At 41.8% G+C, this 22,260-nt stretch overlaps 1 protein-coding gene across 1 annotated transcript in view; it reads right to left on the bottom strand.

Annotated features, from left to right (window-relative positions):
* Oxct1 (3-oxoacid CoA-transferase 1) overlaps positions 1 to 22,260 on the bottom strand; it is a 120,632-nt gene that overhangs the window by 48,503 nt on the left and 49,869 nt on the right. Inside the window, exons 8-13 of the mRNA XM_028767552.1 lie at positions 12,511 to 12,618; positions 11,256 to 11,367; positions 9,643 to 9,737; positions 8,103 to 8,151; positions 1,830 to 1,902; positions 1,156 to 1,231 (exon numbers count right to left, since the gene is read on the bottom strand). Coding sequence (XP_028623385.1) covers positions 1,156 to 1,231; positions 1,830 to 1,902; positions 8,103 to 8,151; positions 9,643 to 9,737; positions 11,256 to 11,367; positions 12,511 to 12,618 — 513 coding nt within the window. The remainder of the gene's footprint in view (positions 1 to 1,155; positions 1,232 to 1,829; positions 1,903 to 8,102; positions 8,152 to 9,642; positions 9,738 to 11,255; positions 11,368 to 12,510; positions 12,619 to 22,260) is intronic.

The raw sequence follows: 22,260 nt of genomic DNA, 5'->3' as shown, positions 1-22,260 counted from the left end.
ACCTGGGTGATGGGAACCAAACTCAGGTCCTCTGGAAGAGCAGCAAGTGCCCTTAACCCTAGAGCCATCCCTCCAGCCCAAGCCTCGATACGGTTTAACCTTTGAGATGACTCCAATGTGCATTCAATTTGAAATCCAGAGCTTTAATTACTATTAGATTTTAGTATTTCAGGTAGTAGTAGATCAACAAGGCCAATGTAACACAATTTATAACATAGGTATCAATTATACAAATCCAGCATGTTCAAAAATTTCTTTGAAATAAAACTAAGAGACTTCAAAATAAACTATCATAGAGCACTGGTATTAGTTACTTAACAAAAAGTCCATTTAGCTAGTGCTACAGATAAACACATAGAAAACCTTAAACACACACACACACACCCCTGAGCCAGCAGCCACAGTGTGTTCTACCTCCAGGAACACATGTCCACTGCTGCCCTTCCTCCATGTAATCTCACAGGAACAGCCTTTTCATGCCCAAAATCAAAGGGAAGAAATCCTGTAAGCCATTTTCCAAAGCTAACGTGGAGACTTCCTCCTTGATCTGCACCACTCAGTGAAAACCTGTGCCTTCTGCAAGCGGACTTGAACCACCACAGGTTTTAAATTCCCTAAGCAGAAGACCATGTGACTAAGGAGTCATACAACCGATCAAGAAAGGAGGTTTAATCACTATAAATAGGAAAACTAGAATTAAAATACTATCAACAAAATTTGAAATTAGCAATCCTCGTTCTCTCCAGCTATAAATCTTGCTTGTAATACATGTTTGTCAGCTCTAATATTCATGAGATTATAACCGATCCATTTTCTCAATCTACTGTTCCTCTAAGGAAAAGCCTCTGGTCACTAGCCCCAAAGACACAGTAAACCCTGAGTACTTTGTGGGACTGCTGAAGCGTTTTGGGGCAAAGAATGGTGGCTCATATCTGTGGTCCCAGCCTAAGGAAGCCGAAGCCAAAGTATGAATTCAGGGCCAGCCTGGATGAGAGATTAAGACCTTGTCTCAACCAAATTGAGTCCACCAAGAAAAGAATGTCTTTATTCATTGTTGATGATTATGTTGTACCCTCACAACAACTGGAGGGTCTTTCTGAATGTGAAAGTATTCTGACCCAACGTAATTCAGAAGAAGGAAAAACGTCTACTTACAGGTATCATCCAGTTGGCCAGGTCACCATATTTAGAAACCTGCATGGCTCCTAACATTGTTAGATTGACATGTCCCCTGGGGAAGAAGCAAGAAGCATAAATCAAACGTCACAAGCTATACATCTCCTTTGCTTTGAAAGCATGAGCAATTAAAATAATCTTAAGGCTTGAAATGCATCTGTTTTCCCACTCCCTACAATTGATTTCTAAATAGATCAGCTCTTAGCTGGTACAAAGAAATAACCACTAAGAGTTCTTTAAAAAAAAATTATATCCTATATCGTCTCCAGAAACAAACTAAACACAGGTGTGCACAGTGAAGTTGGTTTCCTTTAGTGAGGGAGTGTAACTTGTTTCAAAGACAAAACAGCGGCTGCAACATGAGCCCACAGTTTGAAGCAACTGTTGGGAATACCTTATAATGCTATTTCAATCAAGCTGGCACAAAGATGCAAACTCCATGCAGGGGGTCTTTTCAAAGTACTGGGGTGGAGATTTCCATGCCCAAACCTCAGTGGGAATCCTTTCGCAGCCTTTTTGCAGCTGAACAAACCGTGGTCGTTTAATGGGACTGTGGGAAATGGGACTGTGCCTCAGAGTCTTGCTCACAGGCTCAGGGGATGAGTCAGCCCACTCTATCCCACGTGAATATGAGGAGCTCCGTTATTACATACCCTCTAATCATGGCGAATGATTCATCGCTGGAGAAGAAAGAGGCTCCTGGGAGAACAGTAACTGTTTCTTTTCCTAAAGGCACACACAAAAGAAAGAAGGGAAGTGGGGAAGAACTATTAGATCTCTGAGATTATGACGATGGGCAGAGAGGTCTGTACTGTGTCTGCTTCTGCAAGACTCTACAGTGCAACCAACATGCATTTGCTTGTGAGGTAGCAACTGGCCACCCTGAGTAGAGGTGTATTTTGCCACTGACAGTGTTTAACCCTGTCCCTGAGATATGATAAGAACCAGCATTTATGGGATTACTGCTTGAAAATTCTCTACCGGCAAAGCACCCTCTGGGATCTACATGATGCCCTTCAGCGTTGCGGCTTTAAACAATGGCAACTTGCAGTTAATGACTAAAGCTCTCGGAGGATCTAACACGCAACATGGTGGCTACAGGCACCAGTACCACACTGTACATTTGAAACAGGTTCCGAAAGGAGGCCTCAGACGGCAGCTGTGGGGTGACGAATGAATGGTCATTAACCTGATTATGTCAATCAGTCATTTCACTACATAGACACGCATCAGATCAACACACCGAATGTTAAACATTGAATATATGCTTACTTAAACTTGCCAACCGTGTTGGCTAGCTCTGAGTCAACTTGGCACAAGCTAGAATCACTAGAAAGGAGGGAGCCTTAATTGAGAAAATGCCTCCATAAGATATGGCTGTACACAAGCCTGTAGGGCATGTTTTTTTATCATGATAGATGGGGAGGGCCCAGCCCATTGTGGGTGGTACCATCCCTGAGCTGGTGGTGCTGAGCAAACCATGGGGAACAAATAAGCAGCATCCTCCATGGCCTCTGCATCAGCTCCTGCCTCCAGGCTCCTGGCCTGCTTGAGTTCCTGTCCTGACCTCCTTTGATGATGAATAGTAGTGATACAGAAGTATAAGTCAAATAAACCCTTTCCTCCTCAAGTTGCATTGGTCATGGTATTTTATCACAGCAATAGTAACCCTAACTAAGAAGCCAACTATACCTTAATAATTCTGGAGAGAAAATCTAAAATTAAAATACGTGAATATAGAAAGGACCTCCCTAACTTCTTATCATCATTAAGCCTGAACCCCCCCCCTTATATTCCAGTACATACACACATCCATCTTTTTCTCTAGCTCCTATGAGCTGGGAATTTCTTTCCAATCACCTACTTTCATGAAATCAGAGAATACTTGCGAACACATTTAATACTAATTTCCTAGAAACTTTCTTGCAAAGACTTCTAAAAAAATTACACATTGGTATAAAAGTTCAGAGCTTGGAAAAGAAAAAAAACAAACCTTCCCATTTGGCTGGGTGTGGCAGCACATGCCTGTAATCCCAGAACTCAGGAGGCTAAGGCAGAAGGCCCACCAAAGTCTATATAGCAAAGACCAGGCTAGCTAGGACTACAGACTGAGACCTCGTCCATGCAGTTAGCACACTAGCTACACTACAAGTGCCTTGCTCAGACCCAAGCTGCCCATCTTGTGTGATCGAGTTTCTCTTTGCTCCAGGGTTTCAGAACATCATATGGTCTCCATTGGCAAAGTGCTTAAATGCCATCTGACTGAAGAAAGTCAGCTGTCTCAGAACACTCCATCCTCTCCTCTGATGAAGTAAGGTAGTCAAGAAGAGGAAGAAAGGCTTTGGTGGAGGTCAGAATACAGGAAAAGCTCGCAGATGCATCAGGGCCACAAGAGGTCTGGCCTTCCCTAGCTGTGCACCACAGCCACTCTGCCTACTTCTCAAGGACTGCTGAAAGCTAATGCTTTTGTCAATATCCCCCACTTCAGCTCAAGTATGGGAATAAAGTAAGCCTATTTATATCATACTGAAATATTTATGGCCCGGGGGAGTTTGACTCTAAATAATGGAAACATTTTCTCCTCCTCCAAAGTACCATAAAACTGAAACACTTTGGGGAACACTTTTCTGACGTGGTCAGAAGTGGCTTTTAGACAGCACACAAGACTTAGAGGATTTAGTGAGATAATGCATGTGAAGCTCTCATTCAGAGCCTGGCACAGAGCAGTAGCCCCACAAGATCAACTGTCACGATTATTACTGCCCTCTACCAACCACTTAGACAAAGAGGCAGGGCTGCCGCCCCTCCAGGGATAACTGCATAGGACCAACGACCGCCTTACAAAGTCAGCCTCCCAGCCAGCCTGATGAGCCCTAAGCTTTAGGACATGCACAAAACAGGCAGACCTCATCCAAACACAACTTCCCCATCTGTCACAGTCAGGTCCTCCTCGTCAGTTGTGTGAGGTGGAGAGTCATGGAGGAAAACTGTAGAGGGCATGAAAGAGACATAAACATACCACACCAAGTCTTTGTTTTCTCAGTACTAAATCACAATGGCGTCCAAAAATCATTTTCCACTGGCGATACATGGGGGAGAGTGTTCACAATAATTATTAGCAGTAGTATTAGAATTATTAGCACGTTGTAGGAAATCCTGAGATGAATGAGGAGAGTTCTGGCTGGCTAAAGGCTGTACAAAGCATAATCTTATTTAATAGCCCTGAGAAGAACTCTCATGGGAACGGACCCAGGCCCCTTCTAAGGTAGTCTTATAAATTGCTCTCATCTGAAGCAAACTTAACTTCTTTTATTTATACAGTTTATTTTGTGTATATGTATGTTCATGTGTCTTCTAAAGCATGGTTATATTCTTTTAAAATAGCTACTCGCACACATTTTTATTTATGTTATTTGATTTTGAGAATGTGTATGTGTTGTGTGTGTGTGTGTGTGTGTGTTCACAGTATGATTCTCAGGACTCATTTCTCTCTTGCCTTCCTGTGGGACCTAGGGATTGAACTCTGGTCAGGCCTGTTCCTAAGCATCTCTGCCCATGAGCCACTTCACTAGCTTGACTTTTATTCATTTATAATTGCTGTAAGCATGCCAACAGGCTATCCAATCCAAAGGTCAGCCCTGAAAACATACATACCAGCAGCATTATTCAGATTAACCAGGTTGTATTTATAGACTCAGGAATACACACACACACACACACACACACACACACACACACACACAAAACACAGTTAAAGAAAACAAGGTCATGAATTTGAAAGAGAGCAAGGTGAAGTATACAGCCTTACTTCTCAGGCTCTGGGAACACTGCAGAGGAGGGAGCAGAAAGAATGTAAAAGCAGGAAGACAGGAAAGAGGGCTGCAAAAAGAAATATCCTATAGATAAGACACAGCCATTGTAACCACGAACCCTCAGCAGCTGCTCAGTTCCTATACTGAGAAGCATGGCCCTGTCAACGGTCAGGTATGGATAGGAAGGGGCTCACAAAGCCCAAAGCTCGTTACTGAACTATCTGCTACTGATGGATTCAAGGAGACAGGGAGTCACTGCCTTCTGTTGTGTATTCACTGCTGACTCCACCAGGCTCCAATGGACACTTCCAATCTCATGGTCACACACATGACCCTGATTTAATTAAACAGATCATGAAACAAAATCGAAAGTCCTGAGTCTGGGGGAGGGGGAGCAGTGGATGCGGATGATAGGGGCGACAGAGAGAAGAGAGAGGGGGAGAGAAGACAGCAACAGAACGCAGTAATGCACATACAGAGCTATCGACAAACAACCTGTTTCCATGTGCGCATCTAAGTCTTCTCACACAGCTTTGTCAGGAGAGTCCATTCACTCTATCCTCGCCTAGTCCTTTGGTTCACAATTCAATAGTGAGGAGTAAATGACTATTTTGAGCCCCGAACAAAGCTGCAAACAAAATTCAACTATCGGTTCTCAAACACAAATACCTGTCAGACTCCCATGGAGGGCTTCTACATACACAGACTGCCCCCTCCTCGAACTTGCCCAGTTTCTAATACAGTACGTGGGTAGTAGGAGCTGAGATCTAACAGCCGTGGGTCATGCTGTCACTGTGGATATGGAGATTTGAAGAACTACTACCCTAAGGGGGAAAAGGAGCTCAGAGTACAGCAAAAAGAGAGAAATAGTTACAAGGTAAAATGGCCGGTGCTTAGGAGAAAGACAGCCGATAGCAGGGGAAGGAACATTTCTGTCCTGTGGAAGGATGAGAGGAGGTGGAATACACCACACGTGAGGGGTTGCTATAAGATATTCTGATGGTAGATAGAGATGGGGATGAAAATGAAGTGAAGACTAGAGAACACACAGTAAGTGCAAAGGCTACAGGAATAAAAGAGTGGTCCTAAGCAGAGAGAGCCCAATAGACACTCAGTGTAGAGTTGCCTATACTTCAGTATACCAGCCTGAGATGCTCCACAAGTGGCAGAGCCCTCAAAAGCAGAGTGAACTTTGGGGAGGCTGTTCTAGTTGTTACAGGATGTTTGGTAGCATCCTTGGCCTCTCTCTACCTGCTAGACGCCAGTAGTGCTCTCTCCCAGATGTAACAGTCAAAACATATTCCCAGACGGTGTCAAATGTCCCCAAGAGCCTTTTGAAAATGGCCAGTGTAGAAATTACACAGCGGGGCTCACACAGGCCACAGGATGTGCAAGGTGATTGTTTCCAGGAATGGTATGTCGTTAAGAGCATAACTTGTATATTAGAAGAGAACAGCACCCATAGGGAAGCATGCAGGGCTCATAGTTAAAGAAAGAAGAGCAGAAGCATGGGAATTACTAGAAACTTCACAGCTACTGTAGGTTTGCGCCAGATTCCCACCATACCTACTGGCTGCCATCTGCGCCTCTCTAAACCTGCCTTTTCAGCAGGTGTAACTCAGTGTCTGACAGAGTCATGGAGCAGGAACAAGACACTGGGAGCCCAGACTCTGATGAGTTGATCTTGGGCACTTCAGGATTACAGTGGTATTTCAGAACTAGAAAACTGGTAACTCCCTTGGGACAGAGCTACTTTAAAACTTTATAATGTAGGAAGCCCTCCAGGTTCAACAAAGCGACTGAAAAGAAAACAGATTTTACAACAGCAAAGCCGAGGGCTTCAGAAATGGAGTTATTCATTTTTGCAAATAACCAACTAACATAATAAATTAGTCAAAGCAAGCAGCAAATATTTTCACAGATCAGTGAGCTCCTGCTAAAGGATTTGGTACAATTCAAGTACAGCGTTGGTTAAATGTCATCAAATTATCACACTGGGTCTTTCAGAGTTGAGCTGTGTTAGCTAATTCAGACACTCAACCCAAATGTGCATAACTCCACAAAATCCTGAGCATCAGACATCAGTTTGACAGCTGGCCTTTATGTTCGGCTCACATTACTTCTGAGAGTTACATACTATTTCTGAGTGCGAAGTAAGAACAATACTTCTGTGGGGGCAGAATTAACAAAGAAGGCACTGAAAATCCTCCTAGGACAGAAATTAACTTCTTAAGAGCAGCTCCATTTCAAGGATGAGCCGAAGGCCAACGGAAAAGCAGTGTTACCTCATGCATCGTGACAGTTGCCAAAGGCCTGACCTGTTCATTCTCTAGGTTGCTAATATACCTCATGTCCCTGTCAAGTAACAGGCTGATAATAAAAGACAAAGCATGTGAAGACATGAGCAGAGGAGAATACAGTGAGAGTCCCCAACTCAAAGAAACTCTACTTGTCTTCAGTTCACATCCTCAGCACAAACTCAGTGGCCTGGTAGAGACTTAGGCAACGCCCTCTGCAGAGGACCCTCTCATGGTAATGAGTACAGAACGGTACACACTACCTACAATCAAAACCCCAGTGCACCAGCCTAGTACTGCGCATCCACTCCACTTCCTCTATCCACGGAAGCCTGACACATTTCCACTTGGGGGTGGCCAATAAGGGCCCAAGTAGGAGACCCAGAGGATATCTTCGGTCCACCAAGGTCACTGTAATTTGGTGGTCGTTTTTAACCCAATGCCGCACTTTCTGTTGGGTGGCTCTTTCCTGCCACTACCCTTTAAGGATAACCCACAGTAGGCATTCCTCATCATTTCTGAGTTTCCTTTATACTGCCCAAAGGTTTGTAAATTGCCTATCTCTGAACTCATCTCAATAACACCATGTAAGGGTGTGCTCTCTATTTACGAGGTTCTGCCATTACACTTCCTCCTCTATCACAGCTGAGACTGGATGAGTGTGACCTCAAACACTAGAAGAGTCACGTCCCTCCTTTGTTGTAAATATGATGAAGTCTCTCCAAGAAAGACAAAGAACTCCAATCAAATTGTTGCTGGTATTTGGCATAAAACTAGCAAAAGAAAATGGTGGGAAAAAAAACTGAAGTGAATTTACCTGCATTGATGAGATCTGCGTCAGCTTCCTCCTTGAGTGGGTATGGGCCCTGTCAAACAGCAGAGCACACATTCAGTGAGTCATAGAATCACATGCTAAAACTGTTTAAATACCTTCCCTGAAGATCTAGAAAGTTAACATCTGTGTGTGTGTGTGTGTGTGTGTGTGTGTGTGTCTACATCTGGATGCATTTCTTGTGCTTTTTCTTTGTTCTCTTTTCCTGTCTGTTTATTTTATCCTATTCTGGTTTGGGTATTTTTGTTTTTCTATTTGTTTTATTTTTTTAGTTGCCTGCTTGCTTTTTTTTGTTTTTAAGTTCTCTGTTTCCTAATGAGAGAAAGTGGGTGCGGATTTGTGTGGGTGGAGGGGTCAGAAGGATCTAGGAAGACTTGGGAGAGGGGAAGTTGTGATTTGCATAAAGTGTTTAAAACTCTATTTGCAATAAAAATTTAATTATTTGAAAACATGTTATGTGAAAATGTTTTCAATAATAAAAAAACAATAACAAAATAATTTTGTGTTTTAAATTTGTGATCTTTGTTGGATTACATTGTTAACTATCTTGGCCCACACAGAGCCTGTGGGTCACAGGTCGAATCTACCTCCAACCCTTTCTAGGAGGACAGTGAATAGCACCTACATGTGTGTTCTTTGGCCACATAGACTTGCAACAACAGTTCTTTTGTTTTGGTCCACAACACTTTGGAGGTCTGAATTTAGAATTCTAATTTTACCTCTCGTTGTATCTACACATGGGCTTCCTTATGTTCCCTTTGCTCAGTTCTCAGTAGGATATTTAAAATACATAGTTGTGTATGTTTATATATGTGTATATATGAATGCATGAACATACACACGTGTCTATATGTACATGTTTTTATGGAGATCAAAACGGGGACCTCACATGCTACACACCTTTTCTGCTACACTTGGGCTAATTTCATATTGCTTTCTATAAAGTAACTCTAACGACTTGAATGGAGCCAAGGGCTTTTATATCATAACATACACCAACAGAAAGGGAGAAAGGGGAAGAGAAAAGATATAAGAGTTAAGAATGAGTGAACGCTGGCTATAAATTTTTAATTACTCCCAAAAGTGGGACTGAAAACTATCTTATAAATACACTGAATTATACCTAATGTTTTAGGCCTCTGCACATTTCTATTTCAATATTCGATGTGGATAATTCACAGAAACTTAGCTTTTGCTGTGTCTTCAAAATGAAAAGGCTGACCGCTCTAGACAACCTCAGAGGTTCCTGAAAAGTAGCAGGCTTTGACATCAATAGGAATCTGGTTCTATCCAGACACACAGTATTTTTATGTCTCTGGAAATGGCCATGAGATGGCTCAACCAATCAGTATTTACTATGTACCTGTGGTTATCACACATATTTTCCATACAGGATATACATTCTTCTGTAGATATAATTTTATCACAGTGACAGCAAAAGTTTATTGAGAAATAATAAAGCACAGGAAAAGTATAACAAGTAGATGGCAGTTATCATTAAAGAGAAGTTTAACTGTCAACTTACCAAGCCCAAGACTCCATTTTCACTTTGAAGATGGACAGTCATGTTGGGACTGATGAAGTTGCTGGCCAGAAGAGGTATCCCTATACCCAAGTTAGCTGGAGGAAAGATGTTAAGGTGGAACACAGCAGAAGCAGAGTACTCTGAGTCTTCGCACATACCAAACCAGAACAAGAGTCTTCTTTAGAGGGAATTGTCATGAATATAATAACTGAGTAAATTCTACAAGGACTGCATACTCATGGACAATTCTCCAAAAATAATTCTAATTAGTCTCCATGTTCTCACAAACATTATTACGCTGTATCACAAAGATCAAAGGAATGACTTCAGAAGACAACCAAGGTCAGTTCAGTAATAATGTAAGTCAGACTTTATTTTTATTAATGTGTGCAACAAATCGGATTTGAATATATTTCCAACTGACATTACTAAGCATGGTTTGGCCTTTGTTTAAAAACTATTTCCACTATACAGAACCCTCACTAAGAAGAAAGATGGTTTAAAATTCCAACAGAACAAACAAACAAACAAAGAAAACCAATATTACTTTTAAGTTTAAAGAAAAAAATTCTGATTAGACCAAACTGTCACTGTTTTGATGGCTGCAGTATGACTGAGACATCATCAGGAGAGAGAGGGGGGTGCACTTCAGAGCAGGCTGGCCCCCTCCTTGCCTATGCATACACTGGATGATGACGGCTAACATGCTACTCTCTTCCCCCGAGTGAATTCTGATCACAGCACAGGTGCAAACTGTACAACAGAAACAGAGGCTTAGAGGTGCAGACAGGAGGACTAGAAAATCATCTGTCAAGATGACAGAAGAAATCTGCAACTCACGGGAAACAGGAGCTCATAGATGGACAGGTTCTAGTTCTGTCTGTCCTAGGTCTGTAAGTACAGCTTCACTGGAGCCAAAAGTCTCTAAATATTTGTCTTGTCATACACCATGTGTATTGTTTGACACATCATACACTGTGCATTACAATTCACTTTCTAGTATACTGAAAATTAGCGAAATGGCGAGCGATCTCGCTATTAAGTGCACCCAAAACTTCAGGCGCTAGCTGTACTAAATCATGTCCACTCTGGTGACTTTTGCCAGAGATGAAAGGTATCAGGAACAAGAATCTGAATCATTCATTGAGTACTTTTACAGAATATCAGATAAAAGAGTGTATTCATAGGATCTTTACCAAAGGAAGGAGAGGTTTGCTAAGAATAAGAAGTTGGATTTTTTTTATGGCTCGTTGAGGGAGCAAATGTCAGAATACCAAGAAAATAGATTCTAAGATTTGAAGCCTCCATTTTAATAATAGCTCCTTCTCAAAACTTCTAGCTAAATGCCAAACCGCAAGAATGCAATGTAAACTCAGCAGTTACTAAGTGTATTTTAGTTGCAAGCAGATCACAAATAATAAAAAAAAAAGGTCTGGATTACACATTCCACCCTGTAAATTTTGACTACTTTTAAAGTTAATGTGAACTGGACAAGAATCATTGTTCAGAGGCCTAACAGCCCATCCAACATGAAAAACCAAGGATGGTATGTTGGATGGGCCTCAGGCGGAGCTCAGGTGGGGCTCAGGCGGGTCTCAGGCTATAAAGGATACCATACATGCCATCCTCAAACTCGAGAGCTGCTCTCTTGATGATCCGCTCCCTGACATCTCCAGGCTTACCAGATTTGGCTTTTCCATCCTCTTCCTTTCGGAGTGATAAACGCTTTAAAGTAGGCAGAAACAAAGAATCCATGGTTAAGATCTGCTTTCAATTTTAGCATTGCTTGAATATAAAAATTTACAAGGGAAAAAGAATAACACTCATTACCAGTAGGAGGCAAGTCCTACAGTATGTAAGGGAGCATTTTTAGGAAGTCATGAGTGGTGAGTCATGATGGAAATCTTTCTTTAGGAAGTAAATAGAGCAGGCTAGACTTGTTCAAAGAGGAAGACAGAGCTGATTGCACTGAGAAGCAAACAACCCCTTGTCCTTGTCATTCCGATTATAGCACCACTCTACCTAAGACTTAACAGCTGAATTCGTGCCAGGGGTTCAGAAACTGAGCCTGATAAGGGGAAAGCCACAGGCCCTGGACATCTGTCTCCCAGGGCTGTCAGAGTGTGTTTACCGTGTTACTGCTCCCAACTGCCTATTTCCACCTGCAGCAACCAGACTGACTTTGCTGTGTAGGTGTCGCAGGAATACAGCCAGAGGATGGTTTGCATTATTAAATCTCCTTAAAGCAGACAGGTCTGTTTGTAAATATCCTCCCTAAGTTCTCAGGGCTCCGGGCAGCACTCTGGGATGGCATATTGTCTTTCACTCTGACTCATAATAACCCCACTATGCACCTGTTGTGGTCCTAATCCTTAAAAAAATTGGACTATTGTGGAAAAGCCCCAGTCCTCCTAAATTCAACCCCTGGACACCTTCATACCCATCACAGGCCCATAGCTCAAAGCTAGTTAAAAATTATATTCTTCCTGTATTCCAAACAAGCACAAAACTATTTCAAGACAGGTATTTATGAGGAAGCATTAAGACTCCAGAAAAGTAAAGCCACTCAAGGTTGATTATTCATCTCTGCCCTCTAAGACAGCTATCCAAACTCTGGGATCAAAAATTGCAACCATTATAGAAACCTGGCAGATATTATGGCCTACAAAAAATCACAAGACGTGGAGACACTGTTACCCTGGGCAGATACACAGTCAGTTTCTTTCCAATGGACTCACCGGAAGCTCTTACTTAAGACCCAGAGTGAGACTGCTCAGCTCCAACCTTCTGTCACATGGAACACACTGAGAGACTTGTGTCTCTGGTAACCAGATTTATATGGACTGGCAATAAGTCTCTGTAAATTACCTCGATTCTCTTCTCATATTTTTCTCCCTTTATAAGGCGGTGTACATAAATCTTTGGAATGTGGATATCTTCTGGGGCAAAGGAGCCAATGTCTACAATTTCTTCAACCTAGAGTAAAAAAAAAAAATGTTAAGTGAGACAATGAAAGTTTAAAACAAATGTTTATGTTCCTGAAAGTGAAACACATATAAACTCATGTCCGGCTTGTGAATATGGTATAAACAATAAGCATATGTATTTATATAAGTGCATGTAACATATATCAGACTTTTTTGACCCACAACTGAGAAAAAAATTCAAAATCCATATATTTATCTGAATGCAAAATTCAGGACATAAACGGACAAAACTTAGCCTTTTCTGAGAGAACTTTGGTTACAAATTCATCAAATGCATCAGAGCAGCTGCTTGGACTTTCACAAATTGCAGCTCATCAACGCAAAGTCCAAAAGCACACTCCTTAAATTAATGAGAAACTTGTCATATCAAAGAAAGAATCTGTAACAACATCTGTGTGGTCACTTGCAGAGGTTTTTCAATACAGATGCAAATGCCGCTCACAGCCAGCGTTAATTACTCCTGTTGTTCACTCCCCAGCATCGTGACAGAACTGTAATCATCCAAATAATCTTACTCAAAGATGGATAATTGATTTTAATATGGAAATTTCAAGAAGGAATTATTAAGTAATAACTAGAAATAGGCAAATTAATTTGAATCAGAGTCATTCACAGTGACATTTTGCAATAATATAAAATGTTCCCAAGTTCATCTGCTATTTTAGGATTCATTTTTTTTTTTACAATAACATAAATGAACTAAGAATGACAAGGAGTCAAGAAAAACTAATCTCAACATTAAATTCTGGTAAAAGCTAATTTTGGTTAAAGAAATCAGCTTGCTCATGATTGTAGAGAAAATCTCTTGTGCACTGTGCACCTGTCAATAAAAAATTAATTGGTCATGAGCTGAGGCAGGATTAGAAGGTGGGACATCTGCAGACAGAGAGGATTCTGGGAAAGAGACAGGCATGGGAAGAAAGATTCAACCAGAAACAGAGAAAGATGGTCGGATAAAACTGAGGACCACATAACCACCGACATGGCAGAACTTAGAACTGAATAACGGGATTATTGATGTTTGAGCTAGTCAGGGAACAGAGCTTTTGGCCTAGGCATTTATTCATACATAAGAAGACTAAAAGTCATTATTTCAAGAAAAAAGTGTCTGGGTGGAAAGCTCAGGGTGTCACATGACAAATGCAAAATCAGCTTAATAGACGTCATCTGTGCTTTTGCTTGACTCTTGGATACTTCTCGGGGTCTATCTACAAAGAGTTGGGGCACCTTCAGGTCACTGAGGGGAGGGTCACCTTTATGGGACCATATCTCCCTCATCTATGCATTCTGCTCTCTGGCCACCGTTAAGGTAAGCAGGCTGTTCCATCCCACATCCCCCACTACTGCTATCCAGTATCCCCCGCCCCCAGAGGACCAAAGGCTGTGGGCCTGCCTGATCATGAAGGAACAACTCAAAGCCATAGCCCAAAATAATTTTTTTCTTTTCATGAGGTGATTACCAAAGCTTTCAATATAGTGACAGAAATCTAATACAATGCCTAAAGCAAATAATCACTTACTTAAAATGAGCAGCTTTATTTAAACAGGCAGAGTTGTTTTGAACTTGCCATCTGAAATATTAAAGTCTGTGGTGTTAAGTCCTCACTATGCTAAGTTGCTATCCTGTCTCTCACCAGGCTCCTGCCACAGAGAAGGAACACAGAGTTCAGATCATTAGTTATTACATACAAGCAGATGAAGAACACCAGGGCACTGAGTGGGGATAGTTTCTGATAAGAAAGATCTGGGAAAAAATTAAAACACCAGGGAGGAATCATGGTATCTATGTTGAGTCAGTGTGGAGAGATGGCCTAGGGAACGAGCAAGAGGGACAGGGATTGGTGGGCCAAATGTCTTCCAACAGGAATGACAAGACGGCTTCTTGCCCTAAACGTGTCTTCCCTTCTGAATCAACCATGGTATATTCACCATTTATTCATATATTCTCATTCTCTCTCTCTCTCTCTCTCTCTCTCTCTCCATATATATATATATATATATCCCGCCTTTCCTACTGTTCCCTCTCCTTTCCCTCCATCTCTTTCTCTATGTATGTGGGATTATATCCATGCTTGTAAGGGTATGTGCATGTATATATACAGGTGTGCATGCACATATGTGCACATGTATGTGGAAGCAGAAATGGACAATGGTAGTCTTTCTCCATCTCTTCTGCCCCTTATTATTTTTATACAAAATTCTTTCCTAAGCCTCTAACTCATCAATTTGGTGAGGCCGACTGGCCACTGAGCTCTAGGGATGGCAGATGTTGCTGCCAAACTTGACATTTGTATGTGTTAACTGGAGATCCAAACTCAGGTCCTCATGTTATACAGCAGGCACTCTACTGACTTAGCCATTTCTCCAGTGCCTGTCCTGACTTTCTTTCTACCGAGTGGGTGGGGACTGGGTTAAAAAGGGCTGGAAGTGGTCCTAAGAAATGAAGCATGGAGGCTGTGTCTCAGCCTGGCTGTAACTTTAAAGCTCATTCACACTTAACGTTGTTTTCAATGTAAGCCTTCAATGAAGTTCTTGACTTTAAAAAATGTTTCTACTATACGGAGGATATATATAAAGGCTTAATATTCAAAAAATATTGACCACAGCATTCAATATAAAGTCAGAAATATTAATGGTTAGCTATAGAGAACTGATAGAAATAAGTATTAGGTATCCCAACAGAATGAACCAACTATTACGCTTTTGTAATACTGAGTAGCATCTCACAATTTCCTTCATAACAATAAAGATTTTTTAAGAGGCAAATATATATATATATATATATATATATATATATATATATATATGCTTCAACGTGACTGCATCATTTTCCTTTTCTCTTCCTTTATAAACTATTAATAACAAAACATGGCAGCTATTTGGACACTTGCATTGATCGATTGCATTGATTAGATCAGGATAATTAGTATTGCTTTTCAGCACTAGTATGTGTAGACCCATGAAAAGCAGAAATACTAAGAATTCCTCTCTCTGAGTAGCTATACAGGTTATTTCTATGGGAGGGGGCTGTTTGCAGAGGCAACCTCCAGTCAGTGTCACGCCTTAGGTGCTGCCCACTTTGTTCTGTGAAACACTTTCTCACTGACCTGGAACCCACAAGGTAGCTAAGCTAGCTACCCATCAAGATCCAGGAATCTGCTTGTCTTTTTCTCCCAAGGCTAGGAGGCAAACATCCTCTTACCAGGGGGAGTTAAATGTAAGTTGTAGGAACCAAGCTCAGGTCCACACACTTACAAGGTAAGCATTTCACTTACTGACATATATCAATAGCTCTGTACAAGTTCTTTTTGTTTCCCTTCTACAGGCAGAAACATCTGAGGATCAGGGTAGGTGCCCATGGCCTCACAAACACAAAGCACACTGACTTAGGGTTGTACCGCTGTGAAGAGATACCGTGACCAGGGCAACTCTTAGAAAGGAAAATATTTAATTAGGACTGGCTTGCAGTTTCAGAGATTTTTTTTAGTCCATTTCATCAGGGATGAAAGCATGGAAGTATATAGGAAGACCTGATGCTGGAGGAGCCAGGAGAGTTCTACATCTTGACCCAGAGGCAGTAGAAGACTAGGTGCCACATTTAGGTGTAGCTTGAGCATAGGAAATCTCAAAGCCTGCACCCACAGTGGCATACTTCCTCCAACAAGGACACGCCTACTCCAATAAGACCACACCTCCTAATAGTGCCACTCCCCATGGACCAAGCATTCAAGGGCATACACACACAGATTCCGTCACTGAATCTCATCCACAGATCCTCATAAAGGCTAAGCATCCAAAAGACACCAATAGATAACAAATAAATGTTTTGCCAAACTAGTAAATATAAAATATAGAAAAATATAAATATAAAATATAAAAAGTATAAAAAATGAAACATGTGAGAGATTTCACAATTAGATATGCACCTAATTGAAAGAGTATGGTAAGAAGAAAATAGAAAAGCTGTAAAAATCAATTACAACCTTAGGAAATAAACTACAGAAACCTTTATTATCTTGATGACAATAACATGAATTCTTTTTCATACTTAATGCTACTCCAGTCAGTCAGGCCTTCAGATCTCCTGCTGGAATTAACAATAGCAGATCCCTAGTATGTCTGCAGGACTTACTCTTTAGCAAGATCAAGGAAAACAACAGAATGGTAGTGGCAGTACTCACTTAAACTGGAAATCTCAAGAGTAAAAAAACATTATTGACTTTTCTGGTTCCACCAATTAGTTCCCTCAAAACTTAGGAAATCAAGATAAAGTTTCATTACTAAGGGCAATTATAACATAACTTTCACAACAAATAGAATAAACATGCCCTAGTTTAAAATTTTAAAAAGCAACAACCCCGTTAAACATAATCAGTTCCACACTTTGTAGTGCTAATTTCTGCATTGTAGAAAACGCATGTGTAACATTTATCAAAACAATTCCAACACAGGGCTGTGCCAAGCACTTCTGTACAAACAAACAAGGCTTTCTTGGTGTTGGCTAGTGGAATTGCTAGCAAATATTTAAAAAACAAACCAAAAGGAGAAAATGTGTTTTCAGACAACCTAGGAGGAGTTCAAGGACAAAATAGAAGAGGGAGAAATATCTCTATGGTATCTGTGCACAAAACTGAAGATGGTCTTGTATGATCTTGAGACACATCAGGGAACGAGCCAACAGGGTGATTTAAAAGTGCAATGTGATAAAGCTATAACATAAGCAAGAAAGGAAACCTGACCACAATCAATGAATGAGCATCTTACAGAGGCCTTCAGTAGAGAGGGCAGAAGACACCTGCGACATTACCAGAGCAAAATCAAAGGACCAGGAAAAAGATGGGCATATGTAGGCATCCTTGGACAAGCTCAGCACACAAGAGTGGCAGCTACGAACAGCCCAGCCTTCTCCCTGGCACTGTGAATAGTTCTCACACAGCACCATCTGGTACTGCTCGGAGTCCACACTTGAGGCTTCTCTAATTAGTACTTGTCTCCCTTTGGTCATCAGTGGGAAAACAGGCTAAGAAATGCTAATCGCTATTGATCTGAACTTGGTTTTTAAAGGTTTACTCTCTCTGCCTTGCACCTTCCTACTTTATAAGTCTGAAAAGTTTTATTTTAAAGTCCAAAGAAAGATACCTATTTATCCCAGATGACAATGTTTCTGCATTGGATGGAAAACATCTTACATAGAACAGGGGAGCTATGAGGCGACACTTTTTTTCTTAAATGACAACCTCAGTTTGTTACATACATAAACATGAGCTTGACCCTGAGCTTGACCGGAGAGCTGTTTGTGATAACGGTCTGCACACTGCAGAAGTCTGCATCGGTGTAAAGACAGGGTCCTGCCTGGAGCAAGGAAAGGCTCCCGACCACACTTGTTTCCAGAGTCCCAACTTTCACAGAAGGTTAGGAGGAACACCCTTCTTTTGCCATGGCAATGGTCCAAGTCTAAAGGAGAGGTTCTGTGGGTGATGCTACACCCACCCACAGAAAAAGAGGAACTGTGGAAAAATATTTATCTTTCAGAAAAATGCAAAGGGGCATAAGAAACAAACAGGGTGACATTCGACTTAAAAGCCCCATGTACTGGGTGGTTCTGTGTGTCAACCTGACATAAGCTGGAGTTATCACAGTGAAAGGAGCCTTCCTTGAGATAATGCCTCCATGAGATCAAGCTGTAAGGCATTTTCTCAATTAGTGATCAAGGGTGGGAGGGCCCACTATGGGTGGTGCCATCCCTGGGCTGAAGTTCTATATGGAAACAGGCTGAGCAAGGCAGGGGAAGCAAGCCAGTAAGTAACATCCCTCCATGACCTCTGCATCAGATTCTGCTTCCTGACCTGCTTGAGTTCCAGTCCTGATTTCCCTTGGTGATGAATAGCAATGTGGAAATGTAAGCTGAACAAACCCTTTACCCATGAAAGACAAGGGTAGTAAGCTTCAAAGAGAAGCAAGAAAACTGCCTCAGAAATAAGACAGTGACATCAGCAAAGATACAGATCCTTGGAAGATTGTCTGCTGATGGACTCTGTATGGCTTTGCGGCAGGAACAGTGAGTCTGGTCTCTGAACCAATAAGGATATGCCACTTGGCCAAGGAGAAATGATGGGCATCTTGGGTGAAAATGGCAGCAGAAAACTGGAATGTGTAAAGAACCAGGGAGTCAATCCACAGACATACCCTGCTCATTGAGGAAGTCTATCTCCAGTCTTCAAAGTCTGGGAAAAAGAGAAATCAGATCCAGTGTCACGAACTGCAAATGACAAATGGGCCCCTGAAGGACAGGAGGACACACTCTGACATTCACCTTGATGACAAAAAGAATTTTTCTGTAAAGAGATGAGTTTTGTACATCATGGGCAGCCGTATATGCTCACATTCTAAAATGACCTTCACAATATAGATATGCATGACCAATCTGGGACACATCAAGATGTCTGACACTTTAAGAATGTTGCTGGGCATGGATGCACATGCTCGGAAGGCAGAGGCAGGTGGATCTCTATGAGTTCTAGGCCAGCCTGGTCTACAAAGAGAGTCCCAGTACACAGAGAAACCGTGTCTGAAACAAACAAAGAAACAAAAAGAAGAGGAAGAAGAGGAAAAAGAAGAAGGAGAAGAGGAGATTAAAGAAATAATTTGAAATGCTATGGTGCTTGTCCAAAGTGCCAAAGGTGGTGAAGGGATGTGTTCTGCTGCTGCTGCTGCTGCTGCTCCTGTTGCTGCAGCTGCATTAGGAATGACAAAATTCTCTGTCTTGGCAGAAGACAGAAGAAACCCCGAAGAGTTCAGTTTCTTTTTGCCTCTATTTTTGCCATAGGAAGAAAAGACAGTGCTAACATTTTTTGAGGAACAGCCAAATCCTAAGAAGAAATACTGATTTTCTGATCTAATTCTAGGCTTCAGGGTGTTACTTCCCAGCATTCTTTAAAAGCTCGAACATGCAGCCATCAGATTGCCTCCAAGGGAAAAATGGTGACGATGTCAGCAGATGAAGAGATGACGCAAGAACACTCCTTGTCTCCTTTTCAGGATGAGGATCTGCCCACAATAGCCTGTGCCAATGGCTCAACAGTTGGTGGGTAAGGCATAAAGAAAAAACAGGTACAACTGCACCACATACCATCTTCCTCCAGTTCACATCACGCAAAGGAAACTCTACTGGTCTGTGAACAACTAGCTCGTAGGAGAGCCAGGAAAGAACACACTGTGTGGTTCCGTACACGTAGGAGTTTGACAGATTCCGTGGGGAAATGTGAGTCAGGTTCATCCATTCACTTTAAACCAACAGGTTCAACAAGGAAGGAGGTGGGAAGCGACTCTGGTGTGAAGAGAAACCGCAAGCTGCCGAGGTCCAGCCTCAAAGGTTGGGGGGGGAATAATGAGGGGTTGGGGGAGGCGAGCCACGCTATTCCAATAATGACTTGAGTCAGTAGTGGATGCAAGCTGTCAGTTCCAGTGCAAGCGCACTCTCGCTCTCGTTCTCACTCTCGCTCTGAGGGTTCTCATCATTCTTCTTCTCCTTTCTTCCTTCTTCCTACTCTGTTGCCTTCTCCCAATCAAAGAGCCTGAACCCAGTCTTTTATTTTCTAAAGCTACACCAAGACTTTGATCACTTAATAATATTTTAGAAATTCTTAAATTTACATAAATTCTATGAGTCGCGGATTAAGAGTCCGAACCCCTGCGTCTTTAAAACAGAAACTAAACACAGAGCAAAAGCACATGTCCTTATAGGTTTTACACAGCCTGTTCTTCACTGGTAGCTGGGCGCGGCTCTTGTGGTTTCCCGGTACAGCAGACTGCAGTCTTTAGAGTAACTACTTTCATGTAAGAACAGAAAGGTGACAGACTACAAAGGTTAAAACAATTTCTCACAGAGTTTTAAAATGTATTCACATAAAGCAGCTAGCTGGCGATTCCATGGCCTGATGTACTCTCCTTCTAACTATTTGTTTCTAGATCCTACACAAGCCTTTCTCCCACAAGATCGACTCATCTATCATTTGCTTGTATTTTATAGATTCCTTCGTTTCCTATCCATGTCTTTTCTTCCTGAGACCACTTTAACTCTCTATCTTTGATGTCCCCAAGTTCACCATGGCTAATGAGTGCAGCAGGCAGTGGACGAGAGGGTACAAGTATCTCCTCATAATTCCAAGTTCAAAGCTGAGTCTAACAATGAGCAATTTCTACAAAGGACCATGTAGGCTCTCATGGCCTGAGTGGTTAGATCCTTTCCCATGGGCCTACAGGCCAAGCAGAAGGTCTATGCCTCGTCCTCCACAGCTTCATGTCCACCTCCGTTCCTTATTCCTGAGAACTGCATCTGTTTCATTTCCTATGGAGTGATAAGGAACGAGGGAAGTGTATTCTCCAGAAGAAGAGATAGAAAGTAAAATAGAAGAAACAGTTTTAGGCCAACAGCAGTGATCAGTACACGGGGATTCATGGGGATCAATGGCTTGGTGATAATCCAGGGGCAGGAACTGTGTCACACCTCCCCTTATGCAGTCATGCCAAAATTGGCAACAGGCAACTCCAAAGACAGAAACACTGGAGAGATGCTGAGCAGGTATGTGGACTAGGGTCTCCTTCAGAGGTCTTGGGGTTCCATTCCTACTTGACAACTCCTAGTGTCTATAACTCCAGTTCCAAGTGATCTGACACTCTCTTCCACCTCCCCATGCTCATGGCGCACAAACATAACACACAAGCAAAATATCCATACACATAAAAATACATAAATCATTGTTTTAAATGTACAAGTAAAAGTGGGTGTGATAGCACCCACCTTTATTCTCAGCTCTGAGGACACAGAGGCAGGTGAATCTCTGTGAGTTCAAGTCCAGGCTGGGCTACATAGCCAGTTATAGATCTGGAAAGGCTACACAGTGAAACCCTGATTCAGAGATTCAGAGAGAGTGTGTGTGTGTGTGGGGGGGGGTGTTGTGAGGGGAGAAGAAGAGGGAGAGGAAGAGGAGGAGGAAAAGAAGAAAATGATAAAACACAAATATCTGAGGGCCTTACAGATCCTTAGAATGGTGGTGCTAATGGTTTTCTTTGGTTTAACTTTCAGGAGGGAACGGACTTCTTTAACAATCAAATGAAAGCTGCAACTGGTACACACACACACACACACAGTTTTAGGCCTTTAACCTTTTCCTATGGAAGAGAAACTTCTGCTTGAAAGGTTCCTAGACTTTGGTTCTGTCCTACAAACATCTTTGTCCAGGTCTTAAGTGAAGTCAGGTTGCTCCAAGTTACTACAAAAGAGCAAGCAAGGATTTGGGCTCAACCAACAATTCTGAGCAGGCAGACTCCTGCCTCTATTAAAGAAAACAGTCTCAGGTTTACGCCTCCAAATACTTTCTGAAATTGTGAGCAAGAAAAACCAAACGTAGGGGACCTAACCACTTTTTTAAGTGACCAAGAATATTATATCACTAGAGCAAACCCATATCTTGATACCATAATTGGATAGTCAGATTTTTTTTTACTTTATTTTTACAACCAAGTTGGTTTTTGGTGCAATTAAAATGGGTTCCTTGGGTTGGAACTCTGCATTAGAACTTGGATGGAGCACCAGAAGGTATACAACTAAAGGCAGCAGATTCTCACCCGA

The sequence above is a fragment of the Grammomys surdaster genome, unplaced genomic scaffold (assembly GCF_004785775.1).
Source record: "Grammomys surdaster isolate TR1022 unplaced genomic scaffold, NIH_TR_1.0 174, whole genome shotgun sequence".
Classification (NCBI taxonomy): Eukaryota; Metazoa; Chordata; class Mammalia; order Rodentia; family Muridae; genus Grammomys; species Grammomys surdaster.
This window is presented reverse-complemented; position numbering and strand designations above follow the sequence as displayed.